We start from the raw sequence: 21,618 nt of genomic DNA, 5'->3' as shown, positions 1-21,618 counted from the left end.
ACATCTTGCTCACTCTTATTCACAGGTTTCTGAATCACGTGCACTTCAACTGAAATGGCAGTTCCAATCTATGCGAAAGGGAACTAAGACCATTACTGAATTTCTAGGGGATATCAAAATTATCATTGATCAGTTGGCCGCTATTGGATATCCTGTTTCTGACAGAGATGTTGTTCAGCAGGTATTGGGAAGCCTTGGGCCCCAATATCGTATGTTTTGCACTGCATTACAGGTTGCCTCTACACTTCCATGCTTTGAGGATTTACAGGCCAAACTCCTACAGTATGAAGTTAGTTTGACTCAAGATCATCTTATTGATGATCCTCATCCTGTCATGTTTACATCTGGGTCTACCTCATTTCGTCCACCTGCTGCTCATATGGGCCGTGGAGGACTCCTTCCTACTCCTACTGCTCCACCTGCCACTAGAGGTACCCGTGTCCCTACTTGCTTCCATTGCAACAAGCGTGGCCATGTGAAAGCAGATTGTTGGCACAACCCACAGAATCGCAACAAGGCAGGGAGGCCAGGACCAAGAGCTGGACAGATGAATGTTAGACAGTTTCAGGGGCAGCCGCAGGGAAATTTTCGAGCACATCAGGGTACTGATCAGGGACAGAGTGCAGGGTTGCCACATGATGTGCAACAAATTCTGATGACTGCATTTAACAACATGAATTTGCGTCAGAATGATGATGGAGTTTGGTATATTGATTCTGGAGCAGCCGCACATGTTACTTCTGATGCAGGTAAACTTTCCAACATGGTTCCTTATATTGGCACTGGCACTATTGTCACGGGAGATGGTTCCCACCACCCTATTTCTCATACTGGAAATGCATCTCTCTCTTTGTCACAATCTACACTACCATTGAAAAATGTCTTACTCACTCCTGCCATTGAGAAAAACATTTTATCTGTTTCTAAATTGGTTGATGAAACAAATTCATCCATGGAATTTACTCCGTCTTCTGTTTGTCTTAAGGACCTTCGAACCAAGAAGATGCTCGCTAAGGGTGAACGACGCGGAAACATGTACGTCTTCGAAGCAGCCCCCGGGACTTTGAAGACGTCATCTACCGTGTCTCCATCTTTTCCTGCTTATTTGAGTCAGTCTTCTTCTGTTATGCAATGTAATAAGCCAGTTTCTTGGCATCGTCGGTTAGGTCATTGTAGTCAAGGGTTCCTTGACAAATTGTCTTCTCAGGGTTTTATTCCCAAAGTCAAATTAGATCATAAGTGTCCTAGTTGTAATGTCTGCAAGAGTCATGTACTTCCCTTTCAAAGTATCAATAAAAGAGCTTCCAAGCCATTTGAAATTATTCACTCTGATGTTTGGGGCCCAGCTCCTGTTTCATCTCTATCTGGCTCTCGTTATTATGTGTTATTTCTTGACTCTTTCACTCGTTACACTTGGATTTACTTTATGAAATCTAAATCTGAAGTGTTCAAACTTTTCAAACAATTCCATGCTCTTGTTCAGAACCTTTTCAATTCAAATATCACTTATTTCCAGTGTGATGGTGGTGGAGAATACATATCTCATGATTTTAGTGAATATTTAAAGGACCATGGCATCACACGTAACTCCTCTTGTCCTTACACTCCACAACAGAATGGAGTAGCAGAACGTAAGCATCGGCATATTGTTGAAACCGCGTTAAGTATGATGCACAATATTGATATTTCTTTCTCTCTTTGGACTGAGGCCTTTCACACTGCAGTGCATATCATTAACAGGTTGCCTATGGAATTATTAGGAGATCAGTCTCCTTATTATTTGCTTCACGGTTCTCACCCTTCTTATGATGATTTGCATGCTTTCGGATGCATTTGTTATGTCCATGTGGATCATTCTTTACGTAACAAGTTTCAGGACAGAGCAGTTCAGTGCAGATTTCTGGGATATGCCGATGGGTATAAAGGATATAGATGTTATGATCCTATTTTGGGTAAGATTAAGGTCTCTAGAAATGTTGTTTTTGATGATGACCATTTCAGCACTTGTGATACTTCTCAGGTATATGAGCAAACTACTTATGATCCATGGCTTTGTGATACTTTGCTATATGACTCTATCAGAGATCCTGTTGTTGATGAACCAATTCAGTTTGAAGCAGACAACTCCATCATCCAGGATGCACCTTCACGGTTTTCAGGTTTGGTTTATGCCCGTCGAGGAGCCCCTTCAACTCCATCTCACGAGGCTCCCCCTCTTCGACGATCCACACGTGAAAGGCATCCTATCCATCGTTGGGTTAGTTACAACAATTTTTCTCTTGACTTTCAGTTGTTTCTAACCAATGTGGCCAAAGAGAAAGAGCCGTCTACTTTCCATCAGGCAGCCCATTCTCGAGCTTGGGTTGAAGCTATGAACGAAGAAATGGCAGCACTTCATGAATGTCATACATGGGATATTGTTCCTCGACCTGTTGATAGAAATGTTGTTGGTTCCAAATGGGTTTACAAGATCAAGCGTAAACCAGATGGTAGCATTGAAAGATATAAAGCTCGCCTTGTTGCACGCGGATTCACACAACAATATGGGCAAGATTATGAGGAAACTTTTAGCCCTGTTGTCAAAATTGGCACCATTCGTGTGATCCTCACTTTGGCACTTCAGCATGGTTGGTCTCTTAGCCAGTTGGATGTCAAGAATGCGTTCCTACATGGGGACTTGAAGGAAGAGGTGTATATGGAGCAACCTCCTGGATATAGTGAACATGATGCGGCTACATGGGTTTGTAAATTGAGAAGGTCTCTTTATGGTTTAAAACAGGCATCTCGGTCTTGGTTTGAGAGTTTCTCCATGGAAATTCAGCAGCATGGCTTTTCTAAGAGTATACTTGATCATTCTTTATTTATGTATAAGAATGATCATGTTACTACTTGGGTTCTTATATATGTTGATGACATCATTATCACTGGGAGTGATGATGCACATATTGCCTTGGTCAAGTCTTTACTCATGGCCAAATTCAAGATGAAGGACTTAGGCCCATTGCGATACTTCTTGGGAGTTGAAGTCGATAGACAAGATGATCGACTCACTCTAAGTCAACACAAGTATACTCTTGACATTCTTCACACCACTGGTATGATTAATTGTAAACCTCTCAGCACCCCATCTGTCTTAAATCATAAGTTTAGTGCAAAAGAAAGCCAATTATATCATGATTCCACTTTATATCGCCGCATTGTTGGTATGTTGCAATATCTTACATTTACAAGACCTGACATTGCTTATGCTGTAAATCAAGCATCTCAGTTTATGCATGCTCCCACTGATTGTCATATGGAATGTATTAAGCGTATTCTCAGATATCTGAAAGGGACTATTGGAGATGGATTGCTCTATCACAAAGATGAAAGCTTCACTACAGGACACCGTTTACTTACATATTGTGATGCAGATTGGGGTGGGGACCCTGATGAGCGTAGGTCGGTTTCAGGATATTGTGTTTTTATTGGCCCAAATATTGTCACTTGGAGTAGTAAGAAACAAAAGGCCATTGCTAAATCCAGCACTGAGGCAGAGTACAGGGCAATGGCAGCAGGGACAGCTGATGTCACTTGGGTACAGCATCTTCTTCAAGAGTTGAATGAACCTATCTCTTCCTCTCTGCTTTTATGTGATAATCAAAGTGCCATTAATATTTCTTTTAACCCTATTCATCATTGTCGCACGAAGCACATTGAGATTGATCAGCATTTTGTTAGACAAAAGATTGAAACAGAAGAAATTGAGGCTTCGTATGTCAGATCAGAAGACCAAGTAGCAGACATCTTCACCAAAGGATTGGTTAGTCATCAATTTTGGTTACTTAAGGGCAAGTTGAGCATGATTGAGGGAGGCTGTTAAATATGTATATGTAAATGAATATATTTCTGTACTGTATTGTACCAATTGTACAGCATACTGTACTGTATTGTACTACTGTACTGTATTGTACAGCATACTGTACTGTATTGTACTATTGTACTGTATTGTACCACTCGTACAACATATAAATATCAATGGAAAGGGGAGAAGACATCATTGCCGCCCAACATTTTTTTCTCTCTTCCCTCTTACCTCTCTCTCTATCTCTTGCTACGATAGTAAGGTGACTCCCACATCTGATTTCTCACACATCCATGTCTTCCTAGGCCTACCCCGACCTCTTTTAACTAATATATTTTTCCATTTCTCCATCCTTCTAACTGGAGCATCATTAGGCATTCGTCGAATATGTCCAAACCACCGTAAGCGATTCTCTCTCAACTTATTTTCAATGCGTGCAACGCCTACCTTCTTACGTATCTCCTCGTTCCGAATCTTATCTTTTATTGTATTTCCACACATCCATCTCAGCTACACTCATTTTTTGAATATGATGTCTCTTGGCTGCCCAACATTCCGTACCATATAGTAAAGCGGGCCTAATAGTCGTCCTATAAAACTTTCCCTTCAACCGCAATGGCATTCTACGATCGCACAACACTCCAGTTGTACTCTTCCATTTCATCCACCCAACCTTTATCCTATGATTTACATCTCCATCAATTTCTCCATACTTTTGAATGATAGACCCCAAATATTTGAAAGAATCATCCACCGGTATTTCGTGCTCACCAAGCTTCACTACACTCCCCTCACTACTTTGTTGCTTACTAAATCGACATTCCATGTATTCTGTCTTACTCTTACTCAACTTAAAACCTCTTGCTTCCAATGTCTGTCTCCATAATTCTAACTTAGCATTAACCCCAGCTCTAGACTCATCAATCAAAACAATATCATCAGCAAACAACATACACCATGGCACATTTTCTTGAATTGATCTCGTAAGCTCATCCATCACTATAGCAAATAGGAAAGGGCTTAAAACAGATCATTGATGTAACCCAACCGTTATAGGAAAATTGGTTGTCACCCCTCCACAAGTGCGGACATTGGTTACTACTCCTTCATACATATCTTTAATTATACTAATGTACTTTAGAGAAACACCTTTCTTCGTCATTGTCCAACAGAGAACGTCCCTAGGTACTTTATTGTAAGCCTTCTCCAAATCAATAAAAACCATATGCAAATCTTTGTTCCTCTCTCTATTTCTCTTAATAAGTTGTCTAAGAAGATGTATAGCTTCCATAGTTGATCTTTCAGGCATAAAACCAAATTGATTCTCCGATATCATGTCAATCTTCCTCAACCTAGACTCAACCACCCTCTCCCAAAGTTTCATAGTATGACTCATGAGTTTTATACCACGATAGTTTGTGCAATCTTGTATATCACCCTTATTCTGATATAGAGGCACCAAAGTACTCTTCCTCCACTCATTAGACATCTTATTTGTCCGCCAAATCTTGTTAAAAAGATTTGTCAACCATTCTAAACCTTTCTCTCCCAAGCATTTTCAAGCCTCGATAGGTATACCATCTGGGCCAACTGCCCTTCTTGATTTCATTTTCTTCAAAGCCTCTGCAATTTCTTTCTTTTGAATCTTGCGCATGAAGTCACGATTCATCTCATGAAAAGGAATTGAAAAGTCTCCAAGATCCTGAGCATGACTTTCATTAAATAGCTTATCAAAATAATCTTTCCATCTCTCCTTAATCTCCTCATCTTTGACTAAAACCCTTTGCGTTTCATCTTTGATACATCTAACCATACCAAGATCCCTCGATTTCTTATCTCTCATCTTTGCAAGCCTATAAATATCCTTCTCACCCTCTTTGGTATCCAACTTGTCATAAACCTCCTTATATACCTTATCCCTCGCGTTCCGAACTACTTTTTTAGCTTCCTTCTTTGCTATCATATACTTCTCTAAATTCTCATTATCACGATTTTTACTTAGATTTCTATAACACTCTTTTAACCTTAATAGCTAATTTGACATCCTTGTTCCACCACGATGTATCCTTACCTAGCGGTGCACCGCCTTTAGACTCACCCAATACCTCCTTAGTCACCTTTCTCATGCCACCCGCTATCTTATTCCACATAGATTCTGAATCCTCCTCGAGACACCAATCAACTTCCTTAACTACCCGCTCTACAAACATTCCTTGTTTAGCTTCTTTCAGTGCCCACCACTTAATTCTAGGATCTATCCTATGTCTATCCCTTTTGTGGCATTGCCTAATTCTAAGATCTAAAATTAAGACTCTATGTTGTGTAGCTACACTTTCTCCCGGTATAACCTTACTCGTATTAACCCCACTTTTAAATGTTACTAGGTGAGACTCCCTCTTCCTAAACCAAGTGTTTGCTAAGATCATATCATAGGACAAACCAAAATCTAAAATCCTTTCTCCACTATCGTTTCTTTCTCCTATACCGTAGCCTCCATGGATACTCTCAAATCCATCTCTACTAATGCCTACATGCCCATTAAGGTCACCGTCGATGAAAAACCTTTCTCCATAAGATATCCCTTGTACTACAACAACAACAACAACAACTACGCCTTCATCCCAAAACAATTGGGGTCAGCGATATGAACCAAAAAAGAAATTCATTTTGGGTCTTCCACATGAATCCTTTTCCTCCAATCATTTCTATCCAACGCCATGTCCTCGGTGAGGTTCAAAGCATTCATATCCTTTCCTATCATCTCCATCCAAGTCTTCCTAGGCCTACCCCGACCTCTTTTAACTAATATATTTTCCCATTTCTCCAACCTTCTAACTGGAGCATCATTAGGCCTTCGCCGAATATGTCCAAACCACCGTAAACGATTCTCTCGCATCTTATTTTCAATGGGTGCAACACCTACCTTCTTACGTATCTCTTCGTTCCGAATCTTATCTTTTATTGTATTTCCACACATCCATCTAAGCATCCGCATCTCAGCTACACTCATTTTTTGAATATGATGTCTCTTGGCAGCCCAACATTCCGTACCATATAGTAAAGCGGGTCTAATAGTCGTCCTATAAAACTTTCCCTTCAACCGCAATGGCATTCTACGATCGCACAGCACTCCAGTAGCACTTTTCCATTTCATCCACCCAACCTTTATCCTATGATTTACATCTCCATCAATTTCTCCATACTTTTGAATGATGGATCCCAAATATTTGAAATAATCATTCACCGGTATATCTTGCTCACCAAGCTTCACTACACTCCCATCACTACTTCGTTGCTTACTAAACCGACATTCCATATATTCAGTCTTACTCTTACTCAACTTAAAACCTCTAGCTTCCAATGTCTGTCTCCATAATTCTAACTTAGCATTAACCCCAGCTCTAGACTCATCAATCAAAACAATATCATCAGCAAACAACATACACCACGGTACATTTTCTTGAATTGATCTCGTAAGCTCATCCATCACTATTGCAAATAGGAAAGGGCTTAAAGCAGATCCTTGATGTAACCCAACCGTTATCGGGAAATTGGTTGTCACCCCTCCACAAGTGCGGACATTGGTTACTACTCCTTCATACATATCTTTAATTATACTAATGTACTTGAGAGAAACACCTTTCTTCATCATAGTCCACCAGAGAACGTCCCTAGTACTACTCCATCTAAATCTTCCCCAAATTGACGCTTAGTGGAATCATCTAAACCTACTTGAGGTGCATAAACACTAATAATATTAATAATATCCGTACCTAATACTAATTTAATAAGTAAAATCCTATCACCCTTCCTACGGACCTCAACTACATTATCTATAAACTCACGACTCATAACAATCTCTACTCCATTCCTATTCCTATTTATTCCTGTATACCAAATCTTATATCCCCAAGGTTCTATCACTTTTGCTTTCTCACCTACCCATATGGTCTCTCGTAGACATAAAATATCAATCTTTCTCCTACACCTAACATCTACTAACTCTACAACTTACCAGTTAAAGACCCTATGTTCCAAGTGGCTAACCTAATTTTATCGTCTTGGACTAACTTCTTTACCCCCACCCGTCCAACAAAGTGAGGGAACCCTTGCCTATTTGACATCACACCCAGGCGCCGGTGTGACGCGTCGCTTCCGGGCGACGACCTAGCAACCCTTGCCCATTTATCACTGCCTCCGGGCCTATAGAGTACAGCGCGTCGCTCAGTAGGGAACGCCTCAACGAAATTCTCATATTGGTTCATATTCATAAGGCATGACTAAGTTTTTATGCTGGTTGTCACAGGCCTACCACAACCCTCCTCCTTTATCCGGGCTTGGGACCGGCAGTGTATAACTAAACAGTTATACACAGGCGGAGTATAACTTCGTAGGATACAATAAATTTCAAAAATTATGACACGGGGACATGGCCACTCACACGTAGATGTATGTATGTGTGTGTATAAAACAACAATTCTAAATCACTATAATTAGGAACATCAAATAATTAAACAAAGTTGAAATTGAAATGTAATGTAATTGTTGACAAATAAAAAACAAACAAACTCAAGTTAATACTAAATAAGTAGATAAGATGATAAAAAATTGATAAAGTTAATGACACTTGACTGTGTGTGAAACTGGTTGACTATGTCAATGAAGTGTCGTGTCGTGAAGCATCCGAGTATCATATTGTGTCAACACGGGATACACATGGTAAGTGACATAGCTGGACAATGATGCCATGGCTTGCTTTAAAGAGATCTATTAAGTTTCTTTTTCCTGCTTTAATTCCTGTCTTGCAACCATAAATCACATGTGATCTGGAACATGATTGATATGTACATTTCCTAATGGTTAAAGTGCCATTTTGTTGGACCACTTGAATCCTAATAAAATATCATGACAGATGAAGGTATTCAGACAAAATCATGCACATTGTCTGCTAGAAAAGTATGTATGATAGTGACATCAGCAACATAAATTGTGAAAATAGTGATTCTGTAAGAACATTCTGATAGTCAACTTATCTTCACAACCTACAAATTATGCTGCTTAATTGGCAAATTTGTTTTTGAGATTTCTATTTTTGGGTTTACATGTAGACTTTCACTTTTAGTTCCCCATGTGGAGAAACATCTTTACACATATTTTATTAACAATTGTTGCAGACAATGAGAGATAAGAAACCTGGTTAGTGCCTTTCTTTTACGCCCGTTTGGATCTGTATATATACTTGTCCATGTATCTTTCACTAATATCACCTTCTATCACTATCCAACTTGTTTTAAGCCATTGTTTCCAAGCCTATTACACATGGAAGCTAGTGAATCTTATTGACAGTTGGTGTTCTATGGAGAAATTTATCATGCTTGTCCATGGTCCCATAGTTTATGTCCTAGGTTCCTTTGAAATTTAAGGGGAAGTCAGGCCATTTATGTTATTAGCCAATGCTTTTGCAATGCTTTTTAAACAAGGAATCATGTAATTGTGTGGTGAATATTCCTTGGTGTCCCATGCAATATCCATATGGGCTATGTGATGCATTGAGATTCTTGTGTCTATCTTGGGGATCCGTATGTAGCCGGTCCAAAACCGATGTCAGTTAGCTTGAACATTTCAAAATGCCTTCATTAAGATGTAATTTTATGCATTATATGTAGTTTGAATTGGATTTAGATGTTTACGAATGTATACTAGGGCTGCTGAAATTAGGTTCTCTAGATCTTTTCAGTCTATATGTCATGATTGATACAAATTCCTTGCACAAGATCTTGTTAGCTGGCATGAATCAGAAAATGCAAGGTCTCACTCTTTACGGTTTTCATGTGTGAATCTTCATGCTTTGAAGAATAAGGTTGGGTCTGTTCTTCTCTTGTGGGTCCATCAATTTCTTTTGGGAAAATCAGCAGACCTCTAAAACCTTTGACTATTGTTCTCCTTCAGGGTGGCATCCAGTTTTGCCATCTTTTGCCTGTACCATGTGGGTTACTGTTGGTTATTATGAGATTGATTTTGAGCCACTCTTATAAAACCATTAGCTACTTCCTAGAAGATTATTTTGCAAAACACAACATTTTATTACTACCTATTTTTTCACAATGGGATTTTCTCTGAATTTTACTGCATACTCTTTTGATATGTAGATAACAAAAAATGAAGCCAAGGGAGGGGTTATGCGGCTAATAGTTGGTGGTGGAAGGGCAACAGAATCTCCCGAGTCACGTGGATCTGTCATAGTTGGTGTCCGCACTCTGAGTGAGGGTGGCAGAGTTGGTACTTTTTCAAGGGAGCAGGTATACTCTGCCTTTTTAGAATTATGATCAGAGAATAAGTCCATTGTTAATCTGTTGCTTTTTAGATTGCTCTATGTAGAATTATGCATCTTTTGTTTAACACAGATTCTCTGCTGAATCAATGGCTTTTTTGTTATGGCTTAGTTGTTACCTCATAGGATTTCGGCTCTTTCATCAAATAGCATAGCAGTTATTCTTGCCTGCTGTATTTGTGGCTTGTTTTTGTTCTTTGAACTAGATGAATATCTTTATGACAAACAGGCATAGTGTGATTAAGATTGTGACTAATATCTGAAAGCCCCGTAGAATTCATCTGAATGTCATGTTTGATACTTGTATCCATTCAACTGTTCTTGATGTGTTTGGACCGTATTTTGGTCAGTGTCCAAAATCTTGATGTTTGATTTTTTTTTCTTTTTCCTCTCCTTTTCTGAATGGTAGGTACTTTGCTGAGCGTCCAGTATCTTGAGATATGTTTTTTTTCTTTTTTCCTTTTCCTTTTCTCCCCTTTTCTGGAAGATAGTTACTAGTCCTTTTCAATATACTCAGTTTCAACATGTCTTAGTGAGACTATACTGTGACTTGCAGCCTATAAAGATGCCTATGTACCAATGTTGGTTAAAGTTGTTCAGCAAAGATCTATTTTTTTCATGATGATGAAACTCCTCAATGGTTATACACATTTTGGGGTTGCTAGATTCCTTCATTTTATATGCATTTTACCCTTGATGAACAATCTAAGTTGCCATTTGAAGTGCACAAAACATCTACTAATTGGTTATAGTGTATGTCATGCAGTTTTTTATTAATATATATATTAATATAGTATGCTTCTGTGGTAAATCATGGATCTCTGACTAATGATAGCTGTAATTCCCTAATGAGTTGGTAATGTTGAATACCTTAGCATAAATTAAATAATTAAAACATGGGTGCCAATTCTCATTTCCTATGTTCATATTGCTTTAATTATCTACTTGAAAATACTCTTTTTATACATGATTTGATCAGGTAGAGCTCTTCTGTGTTAATCATCTAATTAATTGCTCTTTGGAGTCAACTGAGGAGTTTATCTGCATGGAATTCCGGTTTACTCTGCGAGATGGTGGAATGCGTGCAGCTTTCCAGCTACTGCATATGGTGCTTGAGGTAATTCACCTCTGTAACTCTGGGTTGATTGTTGAAAAATTTCCCCCCATTTCTGTTGCATCTCTAGTGTTCTGTTTGATATTAGATAATACTTGTCATCATGTGGACCATGGATGAATTTGGTAGACTTAAATGAAAGAAGGAAATTTGTAGAAAGAGTAAAAAAGAGAATCCAATGAAAGCGAAAAGGACGATAGATACTAGAATAATGGAGAAAGATGCAATGAAAGAAGGAACTTATAACTTTTAAATGTGTTGTTCTTGGTCATTGTAGAACCTTGCTCCAATATGTGTGAATTAGAGATGAAGAAGAATAAGAAAAGGGAAGAAAAGATATAGAAGTATTTGGGAAGTTGGAAACTCCTCATTTTGCTCACCACTTCCATTAAATGTGTTAGTTTTTGGTACAAAATTACAAATATTAGGAGGCGTACACATATTACACAGTTGATGCTGTGTTAATATAAATGCTAAAACTTCTTGCTAATCATGGCATTGCATGAATGCCACTAGTAGATATCGGTACTGACAGCTACTTGCATGATTCAATAAAATCATTGTCTACTCATCCCTCTTTTTTATAAGTTTGGAAGGTCTGAGGGATTTGTTCTCTCTTTGATGTATCATTGTATGTGTGGAATCTTGATTATAATGTTGGTTATGGATCTGCTTGTTCTTATGTTTTAACATATTCAAAACATGATGCAGATATTTTTTACACCAAGTCATTATATTTTGCAACAGTTTTATATAACTTTATAGAATTTTATTGTGCATAGACATCAAATTCAGCGTTTGAATGGCATTGTATGTGAACATGGTTCATACAACTTCATGTAGATGGGTAAATATACCTCATAATATTGTGAAAATTGGCATATTATTTTCTTGGACATACGTCCACATGATTAGTACTTTAATAACTATGTAATATATGTTTAATGCATATAACGATATTGATGCTCGGTTTTAACATTAACTTAGAATTGTTCTTTAGGTTCTGTTTGGTTCTAACAAAGTCAAGTGATCAAGTTTGTATCTTAGTTTGTTCTGTGTTTCTTTACTTTGTTTAGTGTTAGTTACTGGTTTGATGAGTTTAAAGGTTCTATTATCTATATGCTGCAATATGATCTTATAAATTGATGTGGCATGCAGCATAATGTGTGGCTTGAAGATGCATTTGATAGGGCAAGGCAGCTTTATTTATCCTATTATCGTGCCATTCCGAAAAGCTTAGAACGAGCAACTGCCCACAAGCTAATGTTGGCAATGTTAGATGGTGATGAGCGATTTGTTGAGCCTACACCCCAATCATTGGAGAGGTTAACACTGCCATTGGTTAGGGATGCAGTGATGAGGCAGTTTGTAGGTGATAATATGGAGGTAAATTAACTGATTTTTTGTTAAGTTTTTAACAAGTATGTCTCATGTATCCATATGTTAACTGATTCCTTTTTAACTGTTTCAAAGTATGCATTAACTGATTCCCATTAACTTTTTTCACAAATACACATTCTGCATCTACTTCTGGTTTCATCTTGCTTATTGCTTTATTTCAGGCTTTACCATGCATATCTCTTTGTTGGCTTGCTGACTATTATTTGTCCAATCCTTTGCCTCATTTCTATGGAAGGTCTAGACAATGATAAATGGTTCATTCAGTGGATTGAAATAGGATCATGCTTTTGACTGTAGGAGAGTGTTCCCTCAACTGTGCTTTGCTTGATACCATGTAGAAAGGAGCAGCCACCTGTGTAGAGAGAGAGAGAGAGAGAGAGAGAGAGAGAGAGAGAGAGAGAGAGAGAGAGAGAGAGAGAGAGAGAGAGAGAGAGAGACGGCTGCACAGAAAAACTCAATGTCGTTAACCTTGATTAGGGCTTCTCTCTATATTAAATAGAGAGAGGCAAAAAGGAAAAATTACATCTAAGTCCTTATAAGAGTAAAATTTCAGAAAACCTCTATTATAAGAGAACTTAACATAAAACCACCTATTCTCAACAACATGTAGTAGACATCCCTTCTGAAGGAGAAATTTGGCATAAAGGGTTCTGGAATTGGTCAACCAGTTGCACTGGGAGAGCTGATGCAAGGTTCAAAGGCGGCTTTGTTTCACCCATTTTAGTGAGAAAAATGACTCTTTCATATTAAAATGGCTCCTTTTCTCACAGTGACAAACATGCCATTTTTTTTGGAAATCGTCAAAGAGAAATAGTTTTTTATTTGACCATTCATTTCATATGAAGGTGGGATCATACCTCTCCTCCTGTGGAAGAGCTTTCCCACCATCCTTTCTCACATCAGGTACTTTTATTAAATGCAAAAGCTTACTTTTTGCTTGTGGGGCCCATTAATTTTTTACTCTCATTCAAAATGAAGCAATCTCTTCATGGCGGGCTCTAATAAATGCAAAATGGTTGCTTTTTGCATGTGCAGTTCACTCACCTTATGATTCTCATTCTGCATGAAACAAACATAAGACGATTGATTCTTATGAAAATTGTTTTAGAGGTGTCTACTATCATGTGAAACACAAATCACATGAGATTTGTGTTTCTCTTTCTCACGTCTGAAACAAACATCTCCTAAAGGGATTTAACAAGAGAATGGAAATCAGACTGGTGATGGTGGGAGAACTCAGTTCTGGTTGGACACAGTAACATTCTAATCCTCTTTCAGTGCATATCCAGTATATTCTCCCTTAGCCACCAACGAGGAATGCTGAGTTACAAGTTCATGCCTGTTTTGCTGAACAGAGGGGTCTCAGATATCCTTTGGAAGATATTTGATCTCAGGAGACCAAGGACTGGTCATCCCTTAACTAGGAACTTTCCGGCCCTGTGATTAGCAATGTGGAGGACTTTGCATGGAGATGTTGAGAATTGGCTCATTCTCCATCAAGGCCTGTTATCTAGCTTTGCTGGAACCTATTATGGCCCTGTTCCATAGGAAAGCTATTTGGCGGACCAACCCAAACCAATCGTCAGGTCTGAAATTAGAATAATCTTAAAAGAAGTGGAGAGTACAACTAACTAGCCGATGCCCCCTGTGTCAAGCAGGGTGTGTTCTGGAAATCTTCCTGATCCCAGAAGCTGATCAACCTAGCATGGCTGGATTGGAATCTGGAACCGTCGGTCATAAGGTCTTTTAGACACATTTAGTTGGCCCTGGTCTAGGGAAAAAAGAGAAAATGGTGTCACTGGCATATTTGCGAATGGTGGATTCAGCTTTCTTGGTGGTATACTTGGAGAGAGAAAAAAGAAGGTTTTCTGATGATATAAATGATCAATATACCATCACTCACCATAAAATTCAATAATATATCTTTATTTTTGCCAAGGACAAGCGTACTGTCTCTGATATTAGGTGGATTGGATTTCATTGAACATGGAATATATGCTGAATGATGATTGATTTTTTATGTTTCATTCATCAATGTAACTGTTTTAGTGACACCTTGTCACCACTTTTGGTGAAAGATTGCCTCTTTTCTCTAACGAAAATACATATCTGGGTCCCTCGTGGTTTCCAGATTTTCATCTTGTTTATGTGGTTGTTCTGATAAGTTTTTCTCAATGCCGATTGATTGTTCAGGTGAGCATTGTTGGGGACTTTACAGAAGATGAGATTGAGTCTTGCATTCTTGATTATCTGGGCACAGTCAGGCCTACCAAAGCTGCTTCAGAAAGCCATGGGGACAACAAAATCCATTTTCGTCGATCTCCATCAGAACTACAATCTCAACAAGTAAGCCTCCTCATTTACTTAGAAAATAATATAAAAAGCAGTTTATCTTATTTACTTAAGCTTGTATACGAACAAAAGGTCACACCCATCTTGTTATGTTTGATATGTACTTTAAATAAATATTTTACATTCATATGTATGTCAGGTTTTTGGTTATAGAATTCTATAATGCATCTTTGAATATTTTGTTATGTTCTAGTGCACATTTCTGAGTGCAAGGAAGAATCATAAAACTTATTTTCATCACCCTAGATGCTGTGATGCAATTTAAAAGAGCGTATACTCATTTACAATGAAAATCATGTCAGATATGACTAGGACACTCACTAAACACTTGTGAAACATGTATATTTGCTGTTTATATGATAAACCATTCACTAGTAGGCAAACTACGATCCAAGTGCATTCTTATGAGTTTGGGTTGGTCAATTCATACCAAGATCTCTCTCTCTCTCTCTCATATGCACAGACATGTGTATTGCCCTATATCCAATGTCTTCTATATCATTTATTGTACTTTGTCATCCATAACTGTTTAGAACCATTCTTGTATTTCCTGTATCTTATTGCATCTGATCCATGTCTGGTCTTACTGGACCTGGATTAGGTACATTAGGGTTTGCTTTGAGCCTGAATGGGTGACACTATACTTGGTTTAATCAAATACGACCTTCATCTTTAATAATCTCTTCGTACACAAAATGCCAGATCTTATTTTATGTTGGATCCTGCCTGCTGCTGTTTATGAACAACTAAACTTGCAGTTAGTCTTGGACCATAGTCACCACGAACATGTTAACTAGGTGCCTATTGATCCCAGTTGTTGGAGTTATATTTTTTTGTAAAGGGCATAGCTGTCCTTTTTTTAACATTTGTGTAAAGTAGGCTTTACTTAAGTTGTAAAAGATAAAATAAGAAAAAGAAGTTTTTACGATGTGAGTCTCTTTCTCTCTCTTTTTTCATCAACACTTCTTTCCTTTACATTTCTATCCTTCTTTTCCTTTTACCTCATCAGCACCTCAAAGTGACTCAAAGAGAACTAGAGTGATAACATGAGAAGTACCACCAACAGGCTGTAAGATGGTCTGTGAGCAGGATTCTAGAGATTGAACTTTCTTTTTAAAGGTCACAACATTCTAAAGAACGTCAGAAAATAGTGAGACGACTGATTGGTATTAAGGGCTTTTGAAATTGAGTTTTAGACTGTGAATAGAAGTGTAAATATAGAGATTTAAGGTGATTTTCCCTGTTTTTTTAAGATCACTTGGTACAGTGACAGATTTTATATCCTATTTTCTGCCGCCTCATTTAAATTTGGGTATTTTGATGAGCCAATATTCTGGGAGTAAATTAGTTGGTCAGAATACCTCTAATTGCTTGGATGAGCTATTTAAAGAGGTGTGTAAGGTGAAAAACTCAAGGATTTGTTACTAAGTTCATGTTTTAAGGTATATTTTAGGTGGCGGCAGGTTTGGAGACCACTCTTTTAGAGTGTCAATAGTCGGTTCTCCATATAAAGGTGTTGTGCTGTTGGTACTTAATTTTGTTTTAGTTGTTCTTTTGCTGATGATCTATGTCACATGGGTGCGGGTGCGGGTGCGGGGATTCGGCACTTCCAAAAAACCCGGGTGCGGGGGTGCGGCAGGGGCAAAAATGTAAATATGTATATATATATATATATATATATAAGAGAGAAAATCCTTTACGAAAAAAGGTTTTGAAAAGCAGCTGACAACTCCTGTCAGGAGCTGACAACAAAAAAGAGCTGTCAGCAGCTGACAGCAGATTTTTTTTTTTAAAAAATTTCGCAGCTCAGCAGCTGACAGCAGCTGACAAAAGCTGCTGTCTCAGCTGTCAGCAGATTTTTTTTTTTTTTTAAATTTCGCAGCTCAGCAGCTGACAGGAGCTGTCAGGAGCTGTCAGCAGCTGACAGAAGCTGCTGTCTCAGCTGTCAGCAGTAATTTTTTTTAAAAATTTCGCAGCCCATTTCAAAGGGCAAATTTTTTTAAATAAAAAAATCCAAAAAAGAAAATGGACCTAAATGATCTTGGGTGCGGTCAACGCACCCAGGATCGGGTTGATCGCACCCGGTGCCGCACCCGCACCCGCTCCCGCGTCGACGCGGGTGCGGCACCCTGCTAGCCGAATCCCTGTGACATAGCTGATGATTAATGCACTTCAGTTGTTGTTCATTCCCTTGGCTGTGAATTGTTTATGTGGGTGGCTGTGTGCTGTGATGGCTTTGATGTAACCGTCTATACATCTTCTGAGCAGTTTGGTATATTTGGTTGTTATTGTGCTCTTTGCTTGAATTGATGGTGTGTGGAGGATGCCAATGTAACACCCCAAAACTTTGAACTTGTAAATCTTTCAAAATATTTGAAAGAGGCAAGAAAATCTTTTATTTTTCAGAGTTTTTGTTTTAAAGAATCAGCGAAAATGATTTTTTTTTGAAAAACAAAATAAGTTGACAACTTTGGGCACGTTAGCGTAAAAATCCATCATTGAAACCATCATTATCAAAAACATTTTTAGCAAGATAATTAGTGAGCCAAGTATGCATTAATCAAAACTTTCAGTTATACAAAAGTTAGGGTTTTCCCTTATACAAAACTCAAAAGCAAAATAGGTATCCCAGTCACAAAACTGCGAGCAGATGAGTGAGATCTCGAGTCATCTCGCATCACGACATTTGTAACGCCCCGAAATTTTAACCCAAATTTTGCGGATTTTTTTCCTTTTTTATACCAGCGGAAACAACTAATACTATGAGGTTAAGCATTGCAGAACATTACAATGGAGAGCAAGCCAAAACATTTATTGCAGTTCACTATCAATGAATAATAACATTTGAGTCTTAATGACATAAAAATGAACTCAAACTATCCCGAGAACAGTAAATCAAATCTCGATCGAAGCCTCATCCCGCAGCCGCTCATAAACTTTATTGTTCACTTGAAAAATGGTAAATATATAGGAATTAGACTACAACTGTCTAAATAGGAGATACTGTAAATTTTTTTGCAGGTATATCATGTGTCAAATATGTGATGTGAGTGCTATATATGATTTCCAGCAATACAAAAACAAATATAGAATCTACACTACAACAACCACAGTTATAAAAGTAACTAACAGGTAAAAGCATTAGCAAAAATGTAAATCTCTCATAACCGCATATTTCATTGCATGCTAAAAGTAAATGCCCACATGTCAAAAGTAGCTGTTTATGTGTACAATTGTGAATCTGACACTACCTACTCAGATTATCTATCTATTTTCCTGTTCAATTAACCGTCTTAGTAGACAAGAAAAGAAACTCCCAATGCTGAGTCTGTACAACAGGTGTTCCCAACAACCTTTGCATATGAGGATCAAAAACCCATTTACAGAATTCAGACATCATCGATTTTTGGATTTATCCTAAGTAAATCAAGGAAAAACACAAAACCTAAACATGCATCTAACATTGATTAATCAGATAGCAAACATTATCACTAGACATACAAAACTCAAGTATGGGCAACACTTTGGTTTATCATAAGTAATTCAAACGAAAACAAAGGATTTAAACATGCATTTACATTGATTAATCATATGAAAAAAAATAGTGTCAAGACAATTACATCACTCAGGCATGGTCAGTACATGCACAGACAGTGTGTCAGTCGACCAGAATGCATCCAACTCATGACATTAACTCATGAATGCAGAAAGGAAAATTTCCTAACCTCAAAATATGTACACACTACTACCTGCAATGTAGCACACACGCAAAACCGAGACACGACGTGGGTGTTGCGTTTAGTTTAAAAAAGGGGACTAAACCCTTGTAACCCCCCCCTTCCTAATAGAAATCTGAAACCAAAATCCCCAAATCGATTGAGTTGGGGTTTCAGACGACCCACCTAGCAGAAATCGAAACCCCTTAGCAAAGATCGAAAGTAAACCCTTAACTGAAAATAAACCCTTTTTTTCTTTGATCATGGCAGTCGGAACCCCCAAATCGGTCGATTTGGGGTTTCTAACAACCCTCGTAGCCACCTCCCATCCCCTTCTTCATAAAAATCCGAAACCCCCAAATCAAAGATTTGGGGTTTTCAGTGTGGGATTAACCGTAATCCGCAACTGTCACAAAAACCCCCTTATTTGGGGATTTTCGGTCCCCCCCCCCCCCCCACACACACACACCGATCCCGCGAGCTACCTACAGATAGAAAGAACAATAACCTACTTCGATGGTGCTTTTCCCTTGATTTGCCGAGGCTTGGAGTTGAATCCCTATCGCTACCCCTTCACGTCGCGCGAGAGAGAACAAAGAACGAAAAGGGCAAGAGGGTATTAACGAGAGGAAGGGGATGGGGGGTCTTATGGTGAGCGTGAGGGTCGGTGAGAGAGAGAATCGGGGAGGAGATCGTGGGGGTCGGTTACCCCAACTCTTCAACGGTTGCATGAAAACACGCAACCTCTCTCCCATGTAACTCAAAAGCAAACCCTTTTTAGGGTTTGCATAAACCTTACATTTTTTTTTGCTTTCATTTTAACGCACCTATGGGTGCGGGTTTGGTTCACCCAAACTCGTGACCTTCTTATTAGTTTGGGTCCACTCTTAGCCTATCCGGATCCATGGATGGATCCAGATATTCTTTTAGATTTTTAAGGTGTTAATATTTAAAATTTTGAATAGGGCTCCAAATTAAATTACTATGGATCCAATTACATAGTCTTTAAGTAACTTATTATGGATCCAAGATCCGCTATGTTCATAAAATTCTATAAGAAATTCGGATCTAAGGATCCGAAGTTTCCTTTATACCATGGATCTAGACCACTATTATGGATCCGAATATAAAAATTCTAATTAGATCATCGCCATATTTAAATCTCCGATGTCCCGAATCCAAATACAATATTATGGATCCGAACATTGCATGGATTATTACGAATCCCCATAAGGTGTTATAGGTTCAATATAGAAATTTTCTTATTAAGAATCTGATTTAAACTTTGTGGATCCGCTCCATTCATCCTGGATCCAATATCAGATTTGATCCTGATATCGAGGATCCAATATCAGAGATTCGAACAGGATACTAAGAATCCAACGTTGAAGATCCAAATAGGATATCTGAAATCCAAGTACAAATAAACGATTAAAACAATAAAATATCTTTGTACCAACCTAAGGATCTAAATCTCAAGTTTATTTATCTGATAAAAATCACGAGTATTACACCATCGGCTGTCTGAAAACCTATTCGTCACCTTTGCCCATAAAATATGTCAGTTTCACGAAAAACTAGTAGGTATGCAACTAAGACAATATAGAACAAAATTAAACCAAAGCATATTATGCTAGCATGATTAGTTTAATTCAGTAATTAAGCTACATTAGCATGGGCAATTATTTATGCATGCAATAATCTATTTCTAGCATGAATAATTGATTCCTCAAGCGGAGAGCAGTTAACTATAGCAATTAACAAAATATAAGCATAAGTAATAAACAATTCATCCATCTCAGAATGCACAATCAATCAATACTGTAACGACCCCAACTCATACCCCTGAAAAAATGCATTTTTTTTAAATCAATTGCAAAAAGTTTCCCGCCTTTGCAGTTCCATTTCACATCCACAAAACTACAGGGGATCTTACACCCCATCTTTCAAACCAAACCCAAACTGAATCAATTTTATTAATTCAAGAATCCAATAGTCTGAGACAAGTGCAAAATGAAAGAATCAGAGTAAGCAAAGGAGTAGAGCTACACTGTTCCTAAGTGATTTGTTCAGCAATCGTGATGCACTCGTAGCTCTCCCAGAAGCGAGTTCCATCACTGGGCGTCGAAGACTGCAAGACATAGGAAAATATGGGTGTCAGAACCAAAGATTCTGCGTACAAGTCCCTCTAATGAACAAATAAGAATGAAGAATACAGATAAAATTCATGCAATAATTTAAAATGGACATTACAATAATAAGAACATAGTTTAGATAAACATTAAAGATATTCAACATGCAACGTGATGTAATATCATGGAATTAATCATACATGACAAGTAAAAAAACAAGTAAATATCCATGATCTAATGCATGAATTCAATGCACATAATTTATTATCTTTAATTAAGTCCTCTTTCATATGCATGTCCTTATTAGGATGCCCACATATTTAAGTTTCACTTTTTATTATTATCATTACCCGCGGATACTCAAGATGGGTAAAAATTCTCGATGTCAAGTAGTGTTCTCTGGGTAACTTAGTATACAAGTTGTATTTTATTACTGGGTTTCAAACTTAGCACTCGATCGAAACAACCTTCAGAACATTAGACCACCCATCTAATGTCGGGACACCAATGACCACCCATCAACAAGTGTCATTTTTCTTGGTATACCAAAATAACAGCTGTGTCTACAAACTACCCCCAGGCAAAGTGGTGAAAACTCCCTAAAACCGTAGCCAGGATAAATAATCTCAATATCGGGTTCAGGGGCAACAAAATGCACACAGAGTTTTAGTATCCTCTCGATTTCTCCAAAACTGCAACTCCAATAGTCTCATACTCTCGACGAGATA

At 38.1% G+C, this 21,618-nt stretch overlaps 1 protein-coding gene across 2 annotated transcripts in view; it reads left to right on the top strand.

The window, feature by feature from the left end:
- The window catches only part of SPP (Insulinase (Peptidase family M16) family protein), a 95,507-nt gene that overhangs the window by 26,765 nt on the left and 47,124 nt on the right, over nucleotides 1-21,618 (top strand). For both annotated transcript variants that reach the window (XM_090016398.1, XM_090016397.1), the window contains exons 14-17: nucleotides 9,994-10,143; nucleotides 11,155-11,292; nucleotides 12,448-12,675; nucleotides 14,884-15,036. In XM_090016398.1, coding sequence (XP_089872524.1) covers nucleotides 9,994-10,143; nucleotides 11,155-11,292; nucleotides 12,448-12,675; nucleotides 14,884-15,036 — 669 coding nt within the window. The remainder of the gene's footprint in view (nucleotides 1-9,993; nucleotides 10,144-11,154; nucleotides 11,293-12,447; nucleotides 12,676-14,883; nucleotides 15,037-21,618) is intronic.

The sequence above is a fragment of the Nuphar pumila genome, chromosome 8, assembly GCF_984573655.1.
Source record: "Nuphar pumila chromosome 8, dmNupPumi1.hap1.1, whole genome shotgun sequence".
Classification (NCBI taxonomy): Eukaryota; Viridiplantae; Streptophyta; class Magnoliopsida; order Nymphaeales; family Nymphaeaceae; genus Nuphar; species Nuphar pumila.
This window is presented reverse-complemented; position numbering and strand designations above follow the sequence as displayed.